At 45.9% G+C, this 24,514-nt stretch overlaps 2 protein-coding genes across 6 annotated transcripts in view; both read left to right on the plus strand.

The window, feature by feature from the left end:
- The window catches only part of WWC1 (WW and C2 domain containing 1), a 176,518-nt gene extending 172,950 nt beyond the window's left edge, over nt 1-3,568 (plus strand). For all 4 annotated transcript variants that reach the window (XM_070075804.1, XM_070075805.1, XM_008255374.4 and 1 more), the window contains 2 exons: nt 1,313-1,434; nt 2,789-3,568. In XM_070075804.1, the coding sequence (XP_069931905.1) occupies nt 1,313-1,434; nt 2,789-2,855 (189 nt within the window). In that variant the 3' untranslated portion in view covers nt 2,856-3,568. The remainder of the gene's footprint in view (nt 1-1,312; nt 1,435-2,788) is intronic.
- Nucleotides 3,569-10,995: 7,427 nt separating this feature from the next.
- Nucleotides 10,996-24,514, plus strand: part of RARS1 (arginyl-tRNA synthetase 1) — a 35,409-nt gene continuing 21,890 nt past the window's right edge. Inside the window, exons 1-8 of one of the 2 annotated variants that reach the window (XM_002710367.5) lie at nt 10,996-11,143; nt 12,711-12,845; nt 17,490-17,678; nt 18,906-19,014; nt 20,090-20,190; nt 20,614-20,735; nt 22,315-22,435; nt 23,046-23,175. In XM_002710367.5, the coding sequence (XP_002710413.1) occupies nt 11,099-11,143; nt 12,711-12,845; nt 17,490-17,678; nt 18,906-19,014; nt 20,090-20,190; nt 20,614-20,735; nt 22,315-22,435; nt 23,046-23,175 (952 nt within the window). In that variant the 5' untranslated portion in view covers nt 10,996-11,098. Of the gene's footprint in view, nt 11,144-12,710; nt 12,846-17,476; nt 17,679-18,905; nt 19,015-20,089; nt 20,191-20,613; nt 20,736-22,314; nt 22,436-23,045; nt 23,176-24,514 lie in introns of those variants that run through there. The other variant, XM_070075806.1, reaches the window with a different exon arrangement.

Consider the following 24,514-nt stretch of genomic DNA (forward strand, 5'->3'; position numbering starts at 1 on the left):
TCATTTATAATACATAACACCTGCCACCATGGCTGCAGCCAGGACTGCTCAGCTCTGCTGAAATCCGGTTCCCACTGCAGGCTGTGACATCTTAGGCCAGGAACATGGTGGTGGACGTCATAGGCCTTGGTGTAGAAGCTCTCAGAGTTGCCAGCTGACTCCCACAGTTCATAGGTTCTGGAAGTATTTCTTCCTTTCTAATTTATTACTAATACCCTGTGTACTTAAAAGCCAGGTGGGAGTAAGAGCACTAAGGGAAAATAAGCATTAGAAAGGTTAAAGGAGGAGAAGAAAGTGAATATATCCCAAGCCTACAGTAACCCGGTTTTAGTTGGCTGTTATGTTTATCTTTGATCCTGATAGTAAAGGCAATAAGAGTAACAAAACAAGTGCCTTTATGCCCTGCCTTAAAAAAATATAAGCTAAGAAAATTTGACCTTCAAGTATTAAAAAGAAAAACAGTTCAGGCTCTCCGTGTTTTGTTCTGGACTTGCATAGGTTTTGTGGGGCTGGGGGTATAACATTGTACCTAAAGCTCTTAAGAACAATGGCATGGTTTGGAAGTGGGTCACTACTGCTTCTTAGTTGCTTATTGTTAGATAAATTTCTTTTTGTCTTTTGTGGGTTTTTTTTCGATTTATTTTTTTTATTTGAAAGGCAGAATGACAGAGAGAGAAACAGAGAGAGAGAGCTTCCATCCACTGGTTCACTCTCCAAATGGCTGCAAAAGCTGGGGCTGGGCCAGGCTGAAGCCAGGAGCCAAGAGCTCCATCCGGGTCTCCTACATGCATGGCAAGAGGCCCAACTACTTGAGCCATCCACCACTGCTTTCCCAGGTGCATTAGCAGGAAGCTGGCTGAGAAGCAGAGCAGCTCGGACTCAAACTGGTGCTCTGATATGGGATGCCAGTGTCGCAGTGAGAAGCTTAACCCACTACTCCATGACACTGGCCCCCAAAGAAATGTTGCACAAAATTTCTGAACCGCACGAGGTTCATGTTTGAAGCTCGGTCTGTATAGCAGAAGGAATTAGAAAAGTCTGCCTTCCTAGGTGGCCTGGCAGCGGCACACAATGCACCTGGCATCCCTCGCCTTCCCTCTCCCAAGAGATCCACAGAGGTACTTAATTCCCTGGCCCTCCAAATCAGGCCACTTCCACAGATGACACGAACACTTCCCCCCTCTTACCACCATTGAATACAGCAGATCCCACCATGGAGCAGGAAGAGGCTGCCTTTTACTCCTTGCTGTCATCACTTGGGACAGCAGCTTCCCCTTGACTGACCCATTTCTTTGCTTGCTCTGCCCTGCAGGTGGACCGAGGCGACCACAAGGGCGAGCTGCAGACAGACAAGATGATGAGGGCGGCCGCCAAGGATGTGCACAGGCTTCGAGGCCAGAGCTGCAAGGAGCCCCCGGAAGTGCAGTCTTTCAGGTAAGCCGTGGCCGTGGCTGTGGCTGGGGCCAGCGTGCCTTTCGCTTTCCCAGCCAGCATCCACCGTCTCGCTGCTCCCCCGCACTTCCTCCCAGCTGTCTCTGTAACAGATGCTCATCCTCTGCCAAGCCGTCCCTCGCGGTCCCTGAGCCCTGCCGTGCGCTTCCCTCGCCTGTCTTTTTCAGTCCCCACGCAGCTCGAGCTCATTTGTTAGGTCCTCCTGTTTAATGAATGAGCCACCTGCTCTGGCCTTTTCCTCGTAGCGTTCCCGTCACCGGTAATTGCAGAGGACTAGCTGAATGACAAATAAGCCGGGGTGACAGATGCTCGCCAGGCCTCCCAGGCTCGCCTGCTGCCTGCAGGACCTCAGGGAGGTGCTTTCTAGTGGCTCTGGAGCCGGGTGTATCGTAGGAGGTCCCCACATGCTGTTTGGCCTGGGCCTCCCATCCACAGGGGGCCTTGCACCCAGACGTCTGCCTGCACGTTTGTGTCTGTGCTAAAAGCAGAGTCTTTGGTGGAATGCAAACACATACGAAGCTGCAACTTGTGGGACCGTGTTTTTGGACACCTCTTAATTTTTTTTAACAAATTAAAAACCGAAAACAAACACTGGCAATGGCCAAAGGGCCCTTGTAAACTCTCAGTGGCCCTTGCTTTGAACTGATGGTGGCTAGTCACTCTCATGGGCCCCCTAAAGCAGTGGTTCTCAACCAGGCAGGAGTTTGTCGCCACCAGAGGACAACTGGCAGTGTCCATACCTTATTGAGGATCACAACCAAAAGCCAGGGGTGCTGCTGACATCTCATGGGTACAGGCCAGGAATGTTGCTACGTGTACAAGACAAGCCCTCACAATGAAGAATTGTCTTGCCCAGGGTTGAGAATTTGGCACTGCAGTTAAGATGCCACTTGGAACAGCTGTGTCCCATTTGCAGGGCCTGGGTTCAAGTCCAGGCTCCACTCCCAATTCCAGCTTCTTGCTAATATGCACCCTGAGAAGTAGCAGGTGATGGCTCAAGTACTCGGGTACCTGCCACCTGTGTGGGAGACCCAGATGGAGTTGCTGGCTCCTGGCTTTGGCCTGGCCCAGTGCCAGCTGTTGCAGGCATCTGAGAAGTGAATCAGTGGTTGGGAGTTTTCTTTCTCGGCCTGCTTCCCTCTCTGTCTCTGGCTCACTTACTCTCTTTTTGACCTGGCCCAGCCCAGCTGTTGCAGCCATTTGGGGAATGAACCAGTAGATGGAAGACCTCCTCCTCTCTGTCTCTCTGTCAATCAACTCTGCCTTTAAATAAATAAAAAAATCTTATTTAAAAAAAATAAAAAAGCCTGCTGCTAAAGAATGGCCTCATTTTCAGGGAGAAGATGGCATTTTTCACGCGGCCCCGGATGCACATCCCTCCCCTGTCTGCAGATGATGTCTAGTCGCCAGACCGGCATTTGTTCCGCTGACCACGCTGTGAGCATTGACTGTGGCTGAGATTATTTATGTGGTGTTATATGAAGGTACTGAGTCACAAGTCCTCCAGCACTCTCACTGGTTTGAAAACCAATGGATTCTTTTTTAGTTTGGGTTCTACTATTATTATTAAAAAGGAAAAACACACACAAAAAAAACCAGCATTAAAATGACAAGATTGTATAGTTTGTATATTTAGGAATGTATTTTTGAGAAAGAAAATTTAAATGAACTAAAGCAGTGTTACGTCGCTGCTCTTCTTAATAAAATTGTTTAGTTTTTTCTTTTTCTTTTTTGTACAGCTCCATCTTTTAGAAAATCTACTGCAGTAAGATAGCATCTAGGGGACGGTCATCCTCAAAGGACGTCCCGTGGATGTCGCAGCACAGCTAACCTTTCCTAGTCAATGTATTTTGTATGATACGAAAAAAATGCACAGACACTGTTGGGGGGGATTCAGAGGTGCCCCACCCCAATCTTCAGGAGCTGTGATGTGTTTTTATGTGGCCACCTGACTTGGAGCAGGCAGCACGGGGCTGGCCGAGCAGCCAGGTGCATGCTGGCGACAGGCCACTCCGGTCTCTGATGCCCAGTGATGCCACTGATGGGAGTGAGGGGAGGGCTATGGCAAACTCCATTCAGTTTGATCTCCTTCAATAAAGTGGCCTTTTGAAAAGAATCTTCTCATTCTTTGTCCCTCCCACTGATGTGTGAGCCTCCCTTGGCCCAGCCTCTCTTTCCCACCCATCCTCCGTCCTGGAAGCATTTTTCTCCACTCCGGTTTGTTCACTACATTAAAATGACAGCTCAGCTCATTGGGAATCCCAGCTCCCAGCTGCGACTGGGAATGCTCTCTCTGTGCTTTCTCTCCCCTTGTGGAATTCCACCCACACGCTGAGAGCTGACTTTGCAGTTTCATCAAGTGAGTATCCATCCATGTCATCCCCAGCTTGATCAGGGTGCATCTGGCAGCATACGGGTTGTACCAGGTGCTGTGCCTGAGGCCCCTGATGCTACCCAGCTCAGAGTCCTAATGAAGCTACTGTCTTTGCTGACCCTGTGACCTCATCTGCCCTTGTGGAAAGGTCACCAGACACCATGATGAGGAAGACGACCCAAGCCAGACAGAGTAGTGTATTCCTGTGGTTACCATAATTGGATCAAGCATGGCAAGGGGGTCTGGCTGGGCCAGACAGAGCTTGCCCTGGCATTGTTCATCTGAAGATGAGACTCTGTTCTCCCACATCTACCACTGTGGTTTCAGCTTTGGAAAGACACCAGTCAGCATAATGAGTCCAGCCTACAAAGAGAAACAGGTGCAAGAAGAGAGGCAAGAATGAGAGTGTCCTGGGGGTGTTGTGGCCTAAATTCAGGGATACCCACAGTCTGCAACATCCTCACTATTTGTATTCTGTTCGCTGAGCCAAGCCAAGAATGCTCTACTAACACATTGAAGGTCACGTGACAGAATTTCTTCTCCCAGTTGCACGTGGCTCCGTGTGCAGCTCTCCCTCCGAGGAGCTGCCCCCTCACACCCCCACGGTTCCGCTTCTATGAAGCAGAGTTCCGCACGCCCTCCTTGGGTACAAAAGAGGCTACGTGGAGTGTCTCCTGCTGGTGCACTAAGCATGTCTGTGAAGAGCCAGACCAGCAGTGGAAGCCGGGAGAGCCTCTTCCAGCCGTGGTGTTTGAATTTCCCATAAGCAACTGCCTACACGGGCATGTGCATGCCTGGAAAGACATCAAAGAACAAGTCAAGAAATGTCCACGTGGAATCACGCATGGTCTTCTCTGGAATCTTCAGGAAAGAGGCCCAGAAACGTGAAATGGCCTGCTCAAGTCACACAGATGGTCAGTGGCTGGGGCTAGGAGGAGATTCTGTGTCCGACTCCAACCTCTCTTCTCTTTCAGTCCCAGTGAGTGTTTTGGGTGGCACTACCATGTCACAGGGGGCCCTAAGTTTTGAAAATGAAGGGGTGGAAGCCTGTGCAGCCCCTCTCTGCAGGAGGAGAGGGAGAAAGGCAGGGCCCGAGGATAGTAGCCTAAGACAAGGCTCATGAACCCTGCTGGGTCCCACTGCCCCACCATGAAGGAAGCCAACAATTTCCTTTTTGCCTTATTGTGCGATTGGCATCTGTCCTTCCTGCCTTGCAGAAATTCTAACCACCGAGATTCTTGCAGTCACCTGACCCCTGGCTAACTGGGCTCCAGCCACACTGACCCTCCACTGGTGGCTTCCAGCCACCAAGGCTTTGCAGTTCAAGGTCCTTGTGCTGGGACATTCTGCTGCCTGGGTCTTCATGCTGCCTGCCCATGCCCACTCTGTCGCTTGCTCCACCATCAGATTTCAGTGCAAGCCTTGTCCCTCCAAGAGTCCTAACCCACCCTGGGCTCCCTACCCAGCATTGTCCCCGTGCAGTTCCGTCCGACTCTGACCTGATGTGTTGGTGGAGAGCACTATCTTTGCAGTACAGTGTCACGTCCTCCCCCACTGTCTCTCCCCTGTGGAGTGTTGAGCTCTTAAAGCAGGCCCCTTAGTGTCTGTAAGACTGTTGCAGACTGGCTTCTTCATAAATGTTGGGGAATGAGTCAAATGAATGTAATGAAAAGTCTTCCCCAAGGGTGTGCGTATCCTCTACTCCTTTGTCATTCCTTACCAGGGAGTCTGGAAGGTTCTGGGAGGACCAGGAGTCCTATAGACTGTTCTTGTTGGGTGTCCAGATTCAGACCCTCTCTGATCCAGCTTGACGCTATGCACCCCACTCCCAAAACACGCACGTGGCCCGAAAGCATAAAGAAGCAGAGTGATTGGGAATGAATACACACACACACACACACACACACACACAGAATGTGTCGGTTCTTTGAAGAAAAAGGCACCTATTTTACCCTGAAGTCCATCCTTTTCCTTTTTAACCTCTGTGTTCTTATAACATCTAGGTTTTATTTTTTTAAAAAAAGACTTTCCATCCACTAATTCAATCTCCAAATGACTTCAGTGGCTGGAGTTAGTCCAAGCCAAAGCCTGGAGCTCGGAACTTCATCCTAGTCTCCTGTATGGATGGCAGGGCCCAGGTATGTGCACCATCTTCCACTGCCTCCCCAAGCACATTAGCAGGAAGCTGGATTGGAAGCGGAGCAGCCAGGACTCAAATCACTGCTGCTAGACCAGTTATTTTAACAGCTATCACTGCAGAAATCCAAAGGTAATCAAGAGCCACAGAAGCAAATCTTTACACCCAGTGTGTCCTAGGCAGTGCTCTCAAGTTTACTTATTTTTAATTCCTTTGTCCTCATAATGACCCTAAGAGGTAGATACTCATAATAATCTTTGTTTCACAGTTGAGAAAACTGGTCCAGGAGGGTTAAGTCGCTTGCCCATGGGGCATATTTAGTCCAGTGGTCAAGATGCCAGTTAAGAGTGCCTGGGTTCGATTCCCAGCTCTCGCTGCTGACTCCCTGCTAATGCAGATCTTGGGAGGCAGTGGTGAGGACCCTGCTCCCTGGACTCCTGTCAGCCACTTGGAAGAGTGGAGCGAGTTCCCAGCCTCCCTCCCATGGCAGGCATTTGACAAGTGGGCCAGAGGATGGCAGCCTCTTCTCTCTGCTCTGTCTCGTGTGTGTATGTGTGTGTGTGTGTGTGTGTGTGTGTGTGTGTGTACACGCGTGCGCCTTTCAGGTAACTTGAAAAAACAACCAGAAGATGACTTGCCCAACATGCAGTTGGTCAGTGGTAGTATGGGGAACCCCAGCGTGTGCTCTCCAAGATGCTTCACAGCAGTGACAAGTCCTTGTCATAGGTCTTTCCCCACCCTTCCAGGTCCCTCCCTGAAAACCACCTCTACTGCCAGTTACTGCCACATCCTTCCAGAGGGGCAATGCAAATTTAATCTTCTGTTTCTATCTAAAACTATATAATAATGATATTATTCCGTGTCTTGTCTTTCCTCCGTGATGCATCTATAAGCCACCCCATGCTTTTTAACAACTGTGTAATATTCCACTAAACCGAGCTATCATAAATCACCTGAAGGATGTGTATGGTGTAGCCAACCACTTGCTTTTACAAACTGTGTAATTTCTCTTTTTAGCCACATACCCTTTCACACATATCTGATGTATCTGTAGCTACACTATCAGCTTCGTGTGCAACTGTACAGTCCCTCTCAGTTATTCTCAGCATGCTTGCTGTCTCTGTTGCTTGGAGAACAGTGGAAGCAAATGTGACTCTGGAACCTAAAAGTCAAGGTTGCAGCTACTTCCAGCCCCAGGATTTTGCACAAGGTGATGTTCCCTTCCGTAAGTGACACAGAGACCACTGGGATCATCACAGTAGGTACAACAGATGTGGTACTGATGAATGGGATTTTATATTCTAGAATGCTATAATATAGTAAGGAGTAGAATCTCTGATGTGGCAAATATAATCATGGGTTTACAAGCAGCCATCGAGTCCCTCATGACTCTACTTGAGTCTCATCAGAAATAACAAGGATGTTTGCTTGGCATTGTAGCAGGTTTCTCCACTTGCATTTATGCATTTGACTGTTGGTTTTATCTCTGCTTATTAGAATGTTGGAGACACAGGGCAGGCGCCATGCATATCTTGCTTGGTATTTTAGCCCCAGGCAGAGAGCGGTGCCTAACAGATGGCAGAACCTCCAAGTCAGTCGGTGAGTGAATGAAGCGAAGACCAAGTGCTAATTCCAGTCCTGCTGGGTCACAGTGGGAATGGGAGCCAGCACTTTGCAGTGGTGCTCTGCCCTCTTGACAGGCAGTGGTGATAACCAGACTCAGTGCAGGGTTTCTCCAAACAAGGCGTGGATCCTGCTGTGCCTTGGAACTCAGCATGGCTGTGCCCCAAAGGCACAAGTGTTGAGTGCTTGGTCCCCCAAGTCTTACGTTAATGGCATGAAGAAGGCTGAAGCCTAATCCGATCATGGTGTCTCTGGGTGCAGCCTTTAGGAAGTGAGGGAAGGGGGAAAACTTGTTAGAGTGGGGACTGTGATCAAATTGTGGTGCCTTTGTGAGGGGAGGCACAAACACCCACGCGCTCCCTCTCACGACGTGGTGCTCTGCCAGCTGGGGATTCTGCCGGTGAGAGCACCGTCACCACATACTAAATGAGGGGTGCCACCCGATCTTGGATGATGAACCTCCAAAATAAACCTGTTTGCCTCATAAGTAGCCTTTGTCAGTCATTCCATTAGAGGGATGAAACACTGACCGAGATACCATTGGCAGCACGTGAGACTGGTACATGTCAATCTGTCCACCTCGGCTAATGTCCGTCTCCTTCCTTTTTGTTTGCAAATAAATACAGTTCTTGCTGCAGGCCATTTGCTTGTTATCCGCTCTACCTAGGACATCCCCTGTCCTTTCAGTTAGGAAGCCAGTTCTTGGGGCAGACATTAGGTACAGTAGTTAAATTGCTGCCCTTGGGGCCGGTGTGTGGCACAGCATGTGAAGCCACAGCCTGGGACACCAGCATCCCACATCGGAGCGCTGGTTCGAGTCCCAGCTGCTCTGCTTCTGATCCAGCTTCCTGCAAAGGTGACTGGGAAAGCAGTGGAAGATGATCCAAGTGCTTGGACCCCTGCACCCACCTGAGAGACCCAGATAAGACTCCACAGGGCCAGTGCTGTGGTGTAGTGGGTAAAGCTGATGCATACAGTGCTGGCATCCCATATGGATGCCTATTCGTATTCTGGCTGCTCCACTTCTGATGCAGCTCTCTGCTGTGGCCTGGGAAAGCAGTATAAGATGGCCCAAGTCCTTGGGCCCCTGCACCCGTGTGGGAGACCCAGAGGAAGCTCCTGACTCCTGGCTTCAGATCGGCGCAGTTCCAGCCATTGCGGCCATTTGGGGAGTGAACCAGCGGGTGGAAGAATCCTCTCCCCACTCCCTGCCTCTGCCTCTTTGTAAATCTTTCAAATAAAATAAATTAATTAAATAAATAAATAAATAAAAATGTTCTAGACTCTGTTGTTGCTGTCTTGGAATGAACCAGCAGGTGGAAGATCTGTCTATCTCTTCATCTGTAAGTCTGCCTTTCAAATAATAAAGAAAGTTAAAAAAAAAAAGCCACTATTTTTAAGAGGCTGCTTGGTACGTCTGCATCTTGGGTTCCTGAGATCAAGTCCCGATTCTGCTGCTGATGTCAGCTTCAAGCTAATGTGCAGCACGTGAGGCAGCAGTGGTGGCTCAGGTGGGAGACTCGTGTGAGTTCCTGGCTCCTGGCTTTGGCCCCTGGCCTGGCATGTTGTTGGCTTTTGGGGAATAAACCGGCAGGTGGGATCGCTGTGCCTTTCAAATTAACAAAAATATATATTGGGGCAGGTGTCTCACATAGCAGTTAAAACCCTGCTTGGAACATCACCAAATCCTCTATCAGAGTACCTGGGTTGGAGTCCAGCTTCCTGTTAATGCAGATCCTTGGAGACAGCAGAGATGGCCCAACTCGGGCTCCTGCACCCATATGGGAGACCTGGGTTGAGTTCCGGGCTCCTAGCTTCAGCTTGGCCCGCCTCCAGCTATTTGGGGCCAGTCATCTGGGAGATCTGTTTTTGTCTCTTCCCCCTCTGGCTTTCTTTCTCTCTACCCTTCAAATAAGTAAAATAACATTTTTAAAGTTGTGATGAGATTTTGGGTATTAACTCAAACAGCTACACTGGGATATGAATTTTAGAAATTCTTTTATGAGGCATGCATGCAAAAAATCTCTAAGTACCACAGCTATGGAGCTAGGTGCCCTATCCCTATAAGATGTATATCGCAGGGTATCTGTTTAAGAGTTTAACATACACACACACACACATGCTCTTTATGTATTTATATTACTTAGTCTTTAAAAAGGAAATGCTGTCCTATGCTGCTACCTGGATAAACCTGGGACATTATGCTGAGTGAAGTGGACAGAATACAGCAATAGAGTTACCACATGAACTCACTCACGTGTGCAATCTAAGAGCTCATAGAAGCTGAGGGTAGAATCATGGTTGCCATGTCATGGAGGTGGGGACAGAGAACTGAGTAGGTCAGAGGGTGCCAACTCTCCATTGGAAAGGTCGCATGCATTCTGGAGAGCTAATATATAGGATGGTGACCACAAATAATACTGTGTACTTGAAACTGGTTAAGAGATACTTGTTATTTTTTTTTTTTAAAAGATTTGTTTGAAAGGCAGTGTGACAGAGAGATAGAGGAAGACAGAGACATCTTTCATCTGCTGGTTCACTGCCCAAATTGCTACAACTCCTGGGCCTAGGCCAGACCAAAGCCAGGAGCTTGGAGGAAGGAACTCCATCCAGGTCTTCCACGTCAGTGGCAGGGGCTCAAGCACGTGGGCCAGCCATCTGCTGCTTTCCCAGCGGCCTTAAGTAGGAAACTGGATAGGAAGTAGAACAACCAGGACTTGAACCTACACTCTGATAGGCTATGCCAGTGTCCCAGGCAGCTGCTTAACCTATTATGCCAGAACGTGGAGCCAAGAGATGAGATCTTTAGCATCTTACACACACCCATCCGTGCACGCTCACATAAAACACAAAATTGTGCGTTAATTAGTTTGATTGTAGTAATCATTTCACAATCGACATGTATCAAAACATCATGTACCTAATTAATATATACGAGTTTTGTCAGAGTGTAGTAAAACTGGGAGAATAAAAAGTACATTAAAGGTTTGTAAATGTCACCTACTCAGATCTTATCCCAAGCAAGTCACTCTATCCCATTAGTCTCCCGTCAATTAAAACACTTGTTTTTGTGTCTGCTCTTTCCACTCTAAAAGGTGGCCTCTGTGACTGAATCTGTATCTGCCAGTCTGGCATACTCTGGCATATTTGTGCAATAAATGCTTATTGACCCAGGGAATGATTTGTTCATCTGTCCCCATTTCACAGAGGAGTAAGCTGAGGCCTCTGAGGGAGGTTCTAGTTAAGTGCCTCTGTCCATATCAGTCCTAGCATAGGACAGCTCTGGTCCGCCTAAACAGTTAGTTCTCTCCCCTTGCCCAGATGGTCGGAGGGCTGCAGCCCAGCTCCCAGCACAGGCATCCTCGTAGTGTCGCCCGCGTCCCGCCAGGGGGCAGCAGCGGTGGCGGTTCCCAAAACGACCGAAACCGAGAGGCTAGAGGGGGTTTCCGCTTCCGGACAAGGCTGGTCATTTCCGCTTCCGGCCACTTGGCGTGTGGGGCGCAGAAGAGAGGATGGAAGGACTTGTGGCTCTGTGCGCCGCGCGGCTGCTGCAGCAGGTGAGATCCTGTGGGACCCCAGGGAGGAACTTGAAGGGGAGGGAGCGGGGCCTGGCTGCAGTAGGATTAGCGACGGGCGGGGCGGCGGCCAGGCTGGGATCACCCTGGTGTCCGACGCCGGGGGCGAGGTCCAGAGACCCAGGAGTGCGTTGCCTCGGGCGCACACGCCCTCGGAGGGACCGATTTCCCTGCTGCGCTGGGGCAGAGGTGGCAGAGGAAGAAGCGTTTATTCCGAGGCCGGTGTGGCTGTGACTGTGTGGGAAGCGGAGGCGCCTGGGCTGTCCCAGGCGTCCCGGGGGTCTGCGGTGGGCTGGACGCCGTCCGGGTCCGTGCGAGTCTCCAGACTGCCGCTTCCCCGCCCACGCGCTCCTTCAGTGAATGCAGGGGCTTGGGCCACCTGGTTAAAGTACGAACACCTGGGACCCGTGTGTCCCTCTCAGAATTTCTCTGCTACGGCGCGGGGAGGTTGCCGATAAGCCTAGGGGCGTTTCGGCACCACCCGGTGCGTCCTGCCTTCACCTCTGCGGGGGGTGGGGGTGTGGGGGGCACGGTTGGCGTTCACACAGGTGGCAGTGGGACTGCCCGTTAGGCCCAGGGGAGGAAGGCTGTAAGAAAGCAATTTACCGCAGCCTCTCCCCTTGCGAGAACTCGCTCGTGCTGCGAAGTCGGCAGCCGCAGAGTGCATTTGGTCAGGTGAATCGGGAAGTCATTGAGCGTTGGAAGCCATATGTTTCTTAGCACTGAGTTGTGACTTAGAAATTATTTAGGTAATTTCTGAAGACTGGTTAGTTCAGCCTCTGGAACGTAATGCACGTTTCTTCTATAACACTTTTTTTTTTTTTTTTTTTTTTTTAAGAAAATACATTCTGTAGTTATAGTTGTCTTCTGGAAGGTAACTAACTCTCAAATTTCAAATGAGAACTCTCCCTAGCTTGCTTGCTTTCTGAATTGATGTCTTGCAGTTTATGTGTATAAGTGCAAAATTGGTCTAGGACCTAAGGCCCTGGAAATTGTAGGAAATGCAAGCGTGGGGGCCCATGTGTGGCCCTGGACTCGAGGTGCTGATTGGGACCCCTGCAGCCCATGTGGGATCTCCTGGAGTAAGAGCCCTTACTGCCTCTGGCTTCCTGCTGATGCCACCTGCAGGTTGCAGGGTGGTGTCTTAAGTACTTGGGTCCTCCCATCCGGTCAATGATCACATTGGAGCCCCTGGCTTAGACCTGGCACCCTGATTCTTGGGGACATTTTGGTGAGTGAACTAGCGTGTGGAAGCGCTTTCTCTCCTGCCTTTCAAATAAAAAAGTTTTTTAAAAATGCAGGTTTTCCATGAACTTTCTGAAGATTCTGTCTGCTAAGCATTCCTGTTCCTCCCCAGGAACAAGAATATGTTAATATTAGTATGTTAGTATCAGCCGGGAGAACAAAGCCAGTGCTTTTCCAGGTGGAAATCGGTCATTTCTGTCACCTCCCTCGTGTCTTGCTCACAGGAAACGAACAAGTTTATGGTGCAGTTCATCTTAGAATGGAAGCCACTGATCATTCTGAGCAAAGTGCCTTTCTTTTATAGGAAAAAGAAATCAAGTCTCTGAATGCTGAAATTGACCAGTTGAAAAACCGGGTCTGTTTAGAAACTTCCCCAAATTTGGAGCACTTGCGAGAAGAAAATTTAAAGTTGAAGTATCGCCTAAATATTCTTCGTAAGGTGAGTACTCTGCATTCCAGTTTCATTCTCTACTTTGGATTTTGTATCTTTTTTTGAAAAAGCTTTGTTAATGAATATTCTGTAAGTGTACCCTGCATAATTTGAGAAAAGGAGGTTGGAAACCTTATCCTTCTCTGTGCAGTGGACAGGTTAGGGCTCAGTTAATTGGTTGGCATTTTCCCGTCCTTCCTGGATGCTTTGAAGTATGTCATCATCCTGAATGATGAGCTCATTTAGAGTGGGATTTAACTAGGGTTGACACTTGACTTTGGATCACTTATGCCCATGCCTGAATATATCCACATTTCTTCCCTGCACTAAGTTAATTGCTTGACAATTTTTAGTTTATATTTTGTAGTATCTTTTTTCCCTTGATAATTCAAAATACTTTGTAAAGCTTATGTGGTATTTATTTAATGACCTCATAACGTAACAGTGTTTATCAGTTTTGTCAAAAAAAAATCAGCTTGCTTCAGTGTTTTGGCCTGCTTTTCAAGTTTGCTAATGACACATTCCGGAGATGACCTCATTCCCATAATTGTTCTGTGTGTGTGCTGATTTCAGACAGGCTGCGCTGGTGTTACATCTTTTCTCCATGTTCTCCAAATCATAGCCTCTACCTGCTCCATTGTCATGAAGTCTCTTTTATTACATTTGCGATGAGCAATGCTTGAAGTAATTTGACCTTGAAACCTTTTAAAAATCACACAGTTACCAAAAGAATCACTTCTTTCTGGTTACATCATTCATTCTGCACATTCTTAGGCTCTCCTGTCAAATTTATTTTACATCAAAAGTATTGTTGACTGCTAATAGGGTATTTCAAAAACTTTGTGGAAGGTAGAATAAAAAGGCTATTTTGGTGCAGAGAGATGAAATGCATGCATACAAGGGGTCTTCAAGAAGAAATTGAAATACATATGTAAAAAGATACTTATGGTATATTAGAAAAACTGCCTAAATTTCCAATTTTTCTTGTACCAAAATAAACATTATCTTACATGTCCATTTTCTACAAGCTGTTTGAATTACCCTCACATGTCTTAGAGGCTATGAGGGGCCCCATATAAGGGGAAGTACAGTGTATTCTATTACACATATATCTGGCGTGCAGATTAGTTCACTTATATGGATAGGAGAATGTTGTCAGTGGAGTGTGGATGACACATCGAAATTTTTTTTTAAAGATTTTATTTGTTTACTTGAAAGAGTAACAGAGGCAGAGAGAGAGAGAGAGCGAGCGAGTGAGTTGTTCCATGTACTGGTTCACTCCCCAGATGGCCACAATGGCCAGAGCTACACCAATCCGAAGTCAGAAGCCAGGAGCTTCTTCCTTGTCTCCCACGCAGATGCAGGGGCCCAAGGACTTGGGCCATATTCTGCTTTCCCAGGCCATAGCAGAGAGCTGGATCGGAAGTGGAGCAGCCAAGACTGGAACTGGTGCCCATATGGGATGCCGGCACTGCAGGCATCTTTACCCACTATGCCACAAGCCAGTCCCACATCAATTGTTTTATAAATATTTTGCTCTAGCAAGTAAGCAGCTGGACACAGACACACAGCACAACTTAAAATAGCAAGCCTCTTGGGTAGTGCTGTGGCTGTCTATCCCACCTGGCTCGCTGTAGCCTTGCGTTCAGACTTGGAACACTTTTTGGATTGTTGTCTTGGTGGTGTTTTAACCTTGTTTTCATTAACTTAGCTCTCTGAGTTGTTCCATATGCATACTTCCATCAAGCTGTTGTGTTTTTAAGTAGTCTTATATTTATTTAGTGCTTATGAAGAATTGTATGCACATTTTTACTGCTGATTTTTTTTTAAAGATTTATTTATGTATTTGAAAGGCATAGTTACACAGAGGCAGGGAAGGGAGAGAGGTCTTCCATCCACTGGTTCACTCCCTAAATGACCAAAGTGGCTGGAGCTGGGTAGATCCAAAGCCCAGGAGCTTCTTTTGGATCTCCCACTCGGGTGCAGGGGCCTAAGGACTTGGGCCATCTTCCACTGCTTTCCCAGGCTAAAGCAGAGAGCTGGATCAGAAGTAGAGCAGCCAGGACTCGAACTGGCACCCATACGAGATGCTGGCACTGCAGGCAAAAGCTTTTCCTGCTGTGGCACAGTGCCAGCCCCTACTGGTACTTTTAAGATTGCTGTTGTCATAGGTGCTTATGTTACAAAGTCAAATTGATTTTGAATAATTGGCTTCTAATCTTAATTTTTGCAAAAGTTACTATTTTGAGCATGTAACTTTTTTACATATTGTGAAATTTTTCAGAATATTTAGGTCAGGTTGTAGCAGAGATGCTCATCTGCATTGCCCTTTTTTTTTTTTTTTTTAAAGATTTATTTAGTTATGTATTTGAAAGGTAGAGTTAGATCTTTAACCCACTGGTTCCCCCTCCAAATGACTGTAACAGCCAGGGCTGGGCCAAGCAGGAGCCAGGAGCTTCTTCTATCTCTCCAACCTGAGTGGCAGATGCCCAGGCACTTAGGCTATCTTCTGTTGCTATCCAGGGCACATCACACCATTTGCTTTTTGATTAAATTGTGGTTAGAGTTTATGCAGTATTTTCATTTGTTTTCTATTAAAAGCATATGTGCTGGGGACGGCAGTGTGGAGTAGTGGGTAAAGTTGCTGCCTGCAGTGCTAGTATCCCATATGGGCGCCAGTTCAAGACCCAGATACTCCACTTCTGATCCAGCTCTCTGCTATGGCCTAGGAAAGCAGTAGAAGATGGCCCAAGTCCCTGGGGCCCTGCACCTGCGTGGGAGACCCAGATGAAGCTCCTGACTGTTCAGATTGGCACAGCTCCAGCCATTGCGGCCATCTGGGTAGTGAACCAGTGAATGGAAGATCTTTCCCTCTATATAACTCTGCCTTTCAAATAAATCAGTAAATCTTAAAAAAAAAAAAAGAAAAAGTGGATATGCTTATTTACCATTATTTGATAAGCTTCTGTACCTGATGTGTCAGGAGCAATGCTTGGTGGCAAGATTAGACTCTTTCCCTGCATCCAGCAGTGCAGTGGTAGACACACATGATGTTGGGGAGGGTGAGAAGTGCAGCAGGAGAGGTATGTGCCATTTCAATGGGTACATTCTCCTTCAGAGGGAATCAGAAAGAGGAGTTAGAATGGTCCAAAATGGGATTATTTAGCAATAAGACAAAACTACCTGCTTTTCTGGTATATTGATACTACTGGTTTTGTTCCTTTTCATTTTGTGACTTAGAAGTGGTCAGTGTTTCTTTGGAGAGAATGTATTTTTCGTTTGTTTTTTGATCATTGAGTATTCATTTCTAATATTGTATAATATTATATAATATTGTATATATTGTATAATTTCTAATATTTATAATAATATATAAGTAGTTACTTAGAACTGAATTTTTTTTTTTAAGATAATTTATTTGAGAGGCAGAGTTACAGACTGAGGGAGAGACAGAGAGAGGTCTTCATCTGCTGGTTCACTCCCCAAATGGCTGCAATAGCCAGAGCTGGGATGATCTGGTCAGGAGCTTCTTCATGGTCTCCCATGCAGGTGCAGGAGCCCAAGCACTTGGGCCACTTTGCGCTGCTTTCCCATGCCATCAGCAGGGAGCTGGATCGGAAGTGGAGCAGCCGGGACCTGAACTGACACCCATACAGGAGGCTTAACCTACGCATGGCATTGGGCCCCAGAACTGAATTTTTTTTTTTTTTTTAAGATTGGTTTATTTATTTTAGTTAGAGGAATAGAAAGAGCAGTATTGCATCCTCTAGATCACTTTGCAAATGGCCGCAACTGCTAGGGCTGGGACAAGCTGAAGCCTAGAACTGCATCCGGATCTCCCATGTAGGTGTAGGGGCTCAAGGACTTGGGCCATCTCCCATTGCTTTCCCAGGCACCTTAGCAGGGGGCTGGATCAGAAGTGGTTCATCCAGTATTCGAACTATTAGCCCATGTCTGATGTTGACCTTGCAGATGGCAGCTTAAGCCACTGCACCACAACACTGGCTCCAGGACTGATTTTTTAGGGTTTTTTTTTTTTTTATTATCATTTTTATTTGAAGGGCAAGGACAGAGGGTCAGAGACTGATCTTCCATCTACTGGTTGACTCCAAAACACCCCTGTGTCAGGGCTGGGCGAGGCTGAAGTCAGTAGTCCAGAACTCCACGTTGGTCTCCCACATGGGTAGCAAGAACCAAAGTACTTCAGCTGCCACTTGCCCAGGGTACGCATGCATTAGCAGGAAGCTGGATCAGAAGTGGAGTAGCTGGAACTTGAACTGTGCACTCCAGTTTGAGATGCAGGCATCTCACATGGTGACTGCACCAAACACTAACCCCAGGACTCATTTCATGCTAATTTCTCAGAGCTTTGGAGACTGAGAGGATTCAGAAATCCCTTCCTACTGCCCGCCCCTGGTTTCTGTTTTGATGGAACAAATGTAGATAATAAGACATCAGGGCTCTTCCCATGGATGCTTTAGATGCCATGGGATGAACTTGTCCTGTTAAATACCTCGGTAAATCCCAGCCACGAGAGCATTACGCTATGAGTGCATGTTCACATTTGGTTTTTCTCAGCACAGCGGAAGGTTTGGGGAGGTGTTACACAATGGTAGAGAATTTTATTGACATATTTCCATTGTTTGCCTACAGAGTCTTCAAGCAGAAAGAAGCAGGCCAACTAAAAATATGATTAACATCAATAGCCGTCTCCAGGAAGTCTTCGGTTGTGCTATTAAGGCTGCCTACCCAGATTTGGAAAACCCTCCTTTGTTAGTAACACCAAGTCAGCAGCCTAAGTTTGGGGACTATCAGTGCAACAGTGCTATGGGTATTTGTCAGGTAATGTATTCCTATGACTTTGCTGAATATCTTAAGTATTACCATCATTACCTTGCCTGTAAAGTAATAGCAAATTATTGTATCCTTAATGAAGAAGACGTTTTCCAGTTTGAAGAACTTAAGAGGCATGCATGCTTTCAATAGTTTTTAAAGGAAAACAGGGATTTGAATTTTCATTTAGGTTTTATGTTCTCGATATTTAAGTGTTCTCAATATTTAAGGGCCATAGTTGGTGTGATTTTTATTTTGGCACCTTTTTTCTTTTATGTCCAGTGTTGCTGTGAGTTGTTAATGACTGTTGGAGGTGAGAAATTAAAAGTTACTGTTTACCATATAGCATCCTCATCGGTGATTTTATGCCATTGTGGTGTCTATGTGGCAGGCTTTCATTTTTATTTCATTTTGTATGTATTTCATTTTTAGCAGTGATACTGTTGTGTTTGTGGTTAGCTGCACCTGACTTGGTTCATTTACCTTTTGTTTGCTATAGAAGAAAGGGTTTCTCTGAAGAGTCCAAAATCTTTTCTGTAAGCATGCTGTTTATTACTTATGTCTGAGTATTGTATGCCTTCATGACTCAAAAACTGAGACCAGGCTTTGTAGCTGTAGACATTGTTGCATCTTTATTTTAATGGTTCTGGGATGTGTGTGTAACTCAGTTTCAAATGAAGAGCCTGTGGCTTTGGCACTTTCCTATTCTCCTCTTTCTATTGAGGCTTTAATTTGTTCACAAGGTGAGAGTTGTACTTCTGTGTTTCTGCCTTTTGCTGACTTTTATTTATTTTTAAAGATTTGCTCATTTACTTATGTATTTGAAAGACAGAATTAGAGAATGGGAGGGACAGAAGAGAGCAAGTGATCTTCTGTCTGCTGGTCCACTCTCCAAATGGCTACAGAACTAGGTCTGGGCCAGGCCAAAGCCAGGAGCCTGGAGCTCTGTCCAGGTTTTCTCATGTGGGTGGCAGGGACCCAAGTACTTGGATTATCTTGAGGCGTTTCCAGGCACATTACTAGCAGGGAGCTGGATCAGAAATGGAGCAGCCAGGACCTGAACCAGTGCTCATATGGAATGCTGACATCACAGGCATGGGCTTAACCCCCTGTGCCACAATGCCAGTACCCTATTAGTGATTTTTAATGTAAAATGTGTCTTATTGTCATTTGTGAACTTCCAAGCAATTTTGCTGAAACCTGTTGTGTAATGAATCGTTTTGTATTGTGTTGCAGATGCTGAAAGCAAAGGAACAAAAAGTTAATCCAAGGGAAATTGCTGAAAACATTACCAAACACATCCCAAACAATGAGTATATTGAAAAAACTGAAATTGCTGGTCCCGGTATGATACAATGCTATCCTTAATGGTTGTATTGATAATCAAGTCCTTTTTGAAATAAAAAAAAATAATTATAGGGTTTAAACCAAACGAGAGAATGAAAGCACTTTGAATTTCAAGTTAGGAAGTGGAGATTTTCATCTAGATCCAGCTTCTACTTAGCTGCCTGTTCTTGGATGAGATTTTTTTGCCTCCCTGTGATTCAGGTGTGCTTCAGCAAAAGGGCCCTGTGTTTTCTGATAAGAGTTGAACAAATCATGTACTCAAAGTGAAAGGACCATGAATTAAGGGGGTAGCTTTTCAGAAACTGGTGAGGCTTTGAAACAGATTCTGAGACAGGGCTTAAGTCAGGGTTCCAGGTGGTGTTTTAACCCAGAAGTTTCTCCTGATGCTGCTCAGCACTCTGAAACCAGCATAAGTGAAATTGAGAAAAATATTTTTTCTTTTTTTAATATTTATTTGAAAGAGTTGGAGAGAAAGATCTTCCTTCTGTTGTTTCACACCACAAGTGGTGGCAGTGGCAGTGGCTAGGGCTGGGCCCGGACAATATCAGGATAATGCAATTCTGTTTTATTCTCCACCCTTGGGTGGTAGGGGTCCAAGCACTTCTGCTGTTTTCCCACTCACGTTATCAGGGAGCTAAATCAGACACTTAACCTGCTCCTGTACCACAACACTGACCCTTGCGAGAGTGAACAGTCATTCAAGTTAGGAGACTTTGATACCTGTCCTGGTCCAGTAAGCATGGGAGACCCATATGGGTGACTAATGGTGACACTGAGCTAGTTATGCCTGAAGACCAGGGCAGTGACAGGTCACAAGGGCTGTTCAGGGAAGCCAAAGGGTCTATTTGGGGCATTCTCCTCCATTCTAGCCCTTTGTCCCCTACTCCCTTCTGAGATGAGATGTGATGAGATCTACCCCCCAGCATTCCCACTCCCCAGCTGGGGCTTGGAATAATTGCATCTTTTCTGCTCCTTTGTCACATCTCTGGGTTGGAGGGAAAAACAAAGGCAGACATTTATTGGGTAGGGGGGAAGATGGGAGACTGATACTTTTCTTTTCTGCTGTGTATTAGGTTTTATTAACATCCATTTAAGGAAGGATTTTGTATCAGAACAGTTGAGCAATCTTTTGGTGAATGGAGTTCATCTACCTGCTCTTGGAGAGAATAAAAAGGTATATTTGAAATCTTACAGTAACATCTCAGGAGCACATGGAAAGTGCTGTAACAGGGATTCACTTTTTATATTGAGATTTACTCATTAATATTTGGATTATGTACATAATTTAGAAGTATCTCCTGATCTTGAAGTTTTTTTTTTTTTTTTTTTTTTTCTCTTCATTCCATGGATACTGTCATTGGCTAACTGGTATTTTTGTAGGTGTTGATGAAGTTTGGAGTAGATAATTTATATAAATCAGTTTGGGTCATTGTTTTTCACTTAGTTATGTACAAACATATCCATTAGAAAATCCAGCGCACTTGAATTACAATTAAAACTCATGTGAAGTCTGAGTTTATTATTAAATTTTTTTAGTGAATGTGTTAGTAAAATGCTCGCGTTCCTTTTTAAAAATTTATTCTTCTATCTATTCCAGGTTATAGTTGACTTTTCCTCCCCCAACATAGCTAAAGAAATGCACGTTGGGCACCTCAGGTCGACTATCATAGGAGAGAGTATGTCCCGCCTCTTTGAATTTGCAGGATATGACGTACTCAGGTTGGTGATGTGTTTGTTTGGAAATTTCTATAGGAAATGAAACAGGTCACTTGAGAATTTTTGAGTGAATTGTAGGTTCAATTCTGCTTTATAAATCACTCAGTAAGCCTTTAAATATGTCCTGGGCCCCTTGTGTGAACTGATTTGCTGTGTAAAGACTCTCAGGAGATGAAAACATTTCTTTTTTTTAAGATTTTATTTATTTTTTTGAGAGGTAGAGATACAAAGAGAGGGAGAGACAGAGACAAAGGTCTTCCATCTACTCGTTCTCTCCCCAAATGGCCGCAACAGCCGGAGCTGGGCCAATCCGAAGCCAGGAGCTTCTTCCGGGTCTCTCACGTGGGTGCAGAGGCCCAAGGACTTGGGCCATCTTCTACTGCTTTCACAGGCCATAGCAGAGAGCTGGACTGCAAGAGGAGCAGCTAGGACCCGAACTGGTGCCCAGACGGGATGCTGGCACTGCAGGTAGCAGCTTTACCTGCTAAATCACAGCGCCGACTCCAGAAACATTTCTTGAGTACCTTTTGTATACCAGGGGTTTATAGGTAGGGAAAAAGCAAAGTAAGAAATAGATCGTGTTAGATTATATGAGCTGTGGTAGAATCTTACTCTTAAGTAATAGAAGCCACTGGAAAGTCTGAGAAAGTTGGGGCATTCTGATACAAGTAAAGATTAGCCACCATGAAGAAGATAATCAAAGAAAGAAACTGTAGGAACAATGAGGAGGCTGTTAGGATATAGCGGAGAGATTTACTGGTGGTTTGGCATTAGATGGAAATGGGAGCATGAGCAGTAATCGACAGATTTTGAAGAATTTTGTCTATTGACATTTGGGAACTGTTGGTCCAAATCACATTGGTTGAAAAGGCAAATTTTTGATAAGATGGTAGAAATGACCATCATTGCCTTAGGTCTCATTTTCTCAGTTGGGTTTGCAATACACAAAGTACAGTCTAATGATAAGAAATGTTTTTATTCAGCAAGTCCTGAATGCCTGCTGTTAAACAGTCTGTGACAACTGTATGTATAGCACTGAACATAACAGATACAGCCTTCATAGGAAACAACAAAGTAAATATACTACCAAATGCTGTGCACTGGCACTTAAATGTTAGTGCATCCCAGGCCAGCGCCGCGGCTCACTAGGCTAATCCTCCGCCTAGTGGCGCCAGCACACCGGGTTCTAGTCCCGGTCGGGGCGCCGGATTCTGTCCCGGTTGCCCCTCTTCCAGGCCAGCCCTCTGCTGTGGCCAGGGAGTGCAGTGGAGGATGGCCCAGGTGCTTGGGCCCTGCACCCCATGGGAGACCAGAAAGAGCACCTGGCTCCTGGCTCCTGCCATCGGATCAGCGTGGTGCGCCGGCCGCAGCGCGCCGGCCGCGGCGGCCATTGGAGGGTGAACCAATGGCAAAGGAAGACCTTTCTCTCTCTCTCTCTCTCTCTCTCTCACTGTCCACTCTGCCTGTCGAAAAAAAAAAAAAAAGTTAGTGCATCCCAATTATATGTTACTCTAATATAAATGTCTTACTGTGTGGTTTTTTGTTTTTATATTTTTAATGGTTTTATATTCTCTGGTGTTAGGATAAATCATGTAGGCGATTGGGGGACCCAGTTTGGCATGCTCATTGCTCACCTGCAAGATAAATTTCCAGATTATCTAACAGTTTCACCTCCTATTGGGGATCTTCAGGCATTTTATAAGGTTTGATATTCATTGTTACATTATTTATGTGTATGCTCTTGCCTTTTCCATAAGGAATTCACTGTGGTATTTGAAGCTACTATGGAATTAATGAGGACCACAGTTCCCCTCATATGTAAATAGCACTCTTGAATTTAAATTACTTAGGAAACATAAACTTGGCTCATGTATTGGGCTAGCCATAATGATAACACAGTCACATAGGTGAAGACATAAGCATTTTCACTGAGGGCACCTCCTTGAAGAATTGAATTCTTTTCAATTCCTAGACCCATTCCAATGTGCTTGTTCAAGTAAAAAGTAGATCCAGCGCATCTGGCTGATATGTGTATATACAGCTATTTCCTACTCCCTGACATGTCTGTGCTTTATTTTTTTGTATCATTTTGCTTATTATTTAGTGACCATCTTTCACTGCTTTCCCTGATGCATTAAAAGGGAGCTGGATTGAAAATGGGCAACTGGGATTTGAACCAGAACCCATATGGGATGCCAGTGTTGCAAACTACGGTTTAACAAGCTATACCACAGTGCTGGCCCCAGAAATGAATAAATTCTATAGAAACACAAAATTGGATCTTTTTAAAGCTTTGTATTTTTTTAAAAACAGGAATCTAAGAAGAGATTTGATACTGAGGAAGAATTTAAGAAGCGGGCATACCAGTGTGTAGTTCTTCTCCAGAGTAAAAGTCCAGATATTATAAAAGCTTGGAAGCTTATCTGTGATGTGTCCCGCCAAGGTGAGTTTCTGGACTTTGTTGGTTTTTTAGCAAAAACCAAGCATATACTTTTTTGAAGTCATTATTAAACTTTTGAGAATTTTTTTTTTAAGATTTACTGTATTTATTTGAAAGAGCAAGCTACAGAACTAGAGGCAGAAAGCAAGAGGTCTTCCATCCACTGGTTCATTCTCAAAATGGCCACAATGTCCAGAGCTAGGCAAATCGAAAGCCAGGAGCCAGGAGCTTCTTCTGGGTCTGCTATGTGAGTGCTGGGCCACGCTCAGCTGCTTTCCCGGGTGAATTAGCAGGGAGCTGGATCAGAAGTGGAGCAGTTGGGGTGGGAACCAGTGCCCATATGGGATGCTGGCACTGCAGGCCAGAGCCTGAACCAGCTGCACCACAGAGCCGATCCCAGTATTTCTTCTTAAATCTTACACCAAAACTGTAACAACCAGTAAGGCAGTTTGCAATTAGAAAATAGGAAAAAATCTGTATCCTGGTGCTGTGTCCTGGCTCCTGACCCAGTTCTGGCCATTGCTGCCATTTGGGGAGTGAACCAGCGGTTGAAGACCCCCCCCTTTCTCTCTCTGCTACCTCTCTCTGTGACTCTTTCAAAAAAATAGAATAAATCTTTTTTTTTTTTTTAAATCTGTTCACAGTAATAACCAAAGTTATAGAACACCCAGGAATGAATTTACCCAGAAACGTGTAGGACCAAAATGAAGAAAAAATCACAACAGAGTATTTGACTAGAGCATGCCATGCCACATTCCCTAGTTCTCCAAATTCATTAATAGTTTTAAGACAGTTTTAAGTTTTCAAGATTGATATCATTTTAGAGGTCACTTTGAAGAGTAAATAGATAGGGGGCCGGCGTCGTGGCTCACTAGGCTAATCCTCCACATTGTGGCACCGGCATACCGGGTTCTAGTCCCGGTCGGGGTGCCGGATTCTGTCCCGGTTGCCCCTCTTCCAGGCCAGCTCTCTGCTGTGGCCCGGGAGTGCAGTGGAGGATGGCCCAAGTGCTTGCGCCCTGCACCCCATGGGAGACCAGGAAAAGCACCTGGCTCCTGCCTTCGGATCAGCGCAGTGCACCGGCCGCAGCGGCCATTGGAGGGTGAACCAATGGCAAAAGGAAGACCTTTCTCTCTCTCTCTCTCTCTCACTGTCCACTCTGCCTGTCAAAAAAAAAAAAAAAATTATTTTTTAAATTAAAGAGTAAATAGATAGGAATAATTAGTATGTTTTTGAGAAAGAAGAACAGTGACCGCATTGCAGTGATGTATAATAAAGTATTAAAATGCTACCAGTGTTAATGCTGTATCATTGCATGGCTGGACGACTGAGTGGCAAGACT

The sequence above is a fragment of the Oryctolagus cuniculus genome, chromosome 6, assembly GCF_964237555.1.
Source record: "Oryctolagus cuniculus chromosome 6, mOryCun1.1, whole genome shotgun sequence".
In the NCBI taxonomy this organism is placed as follows: domain Eukaryota; kingdom Metazoa; phylum Chordata; class Mammalia; order Lagomorpha; family Leporidae; genus Oryctolagus; species Oryctolagus cuniculus.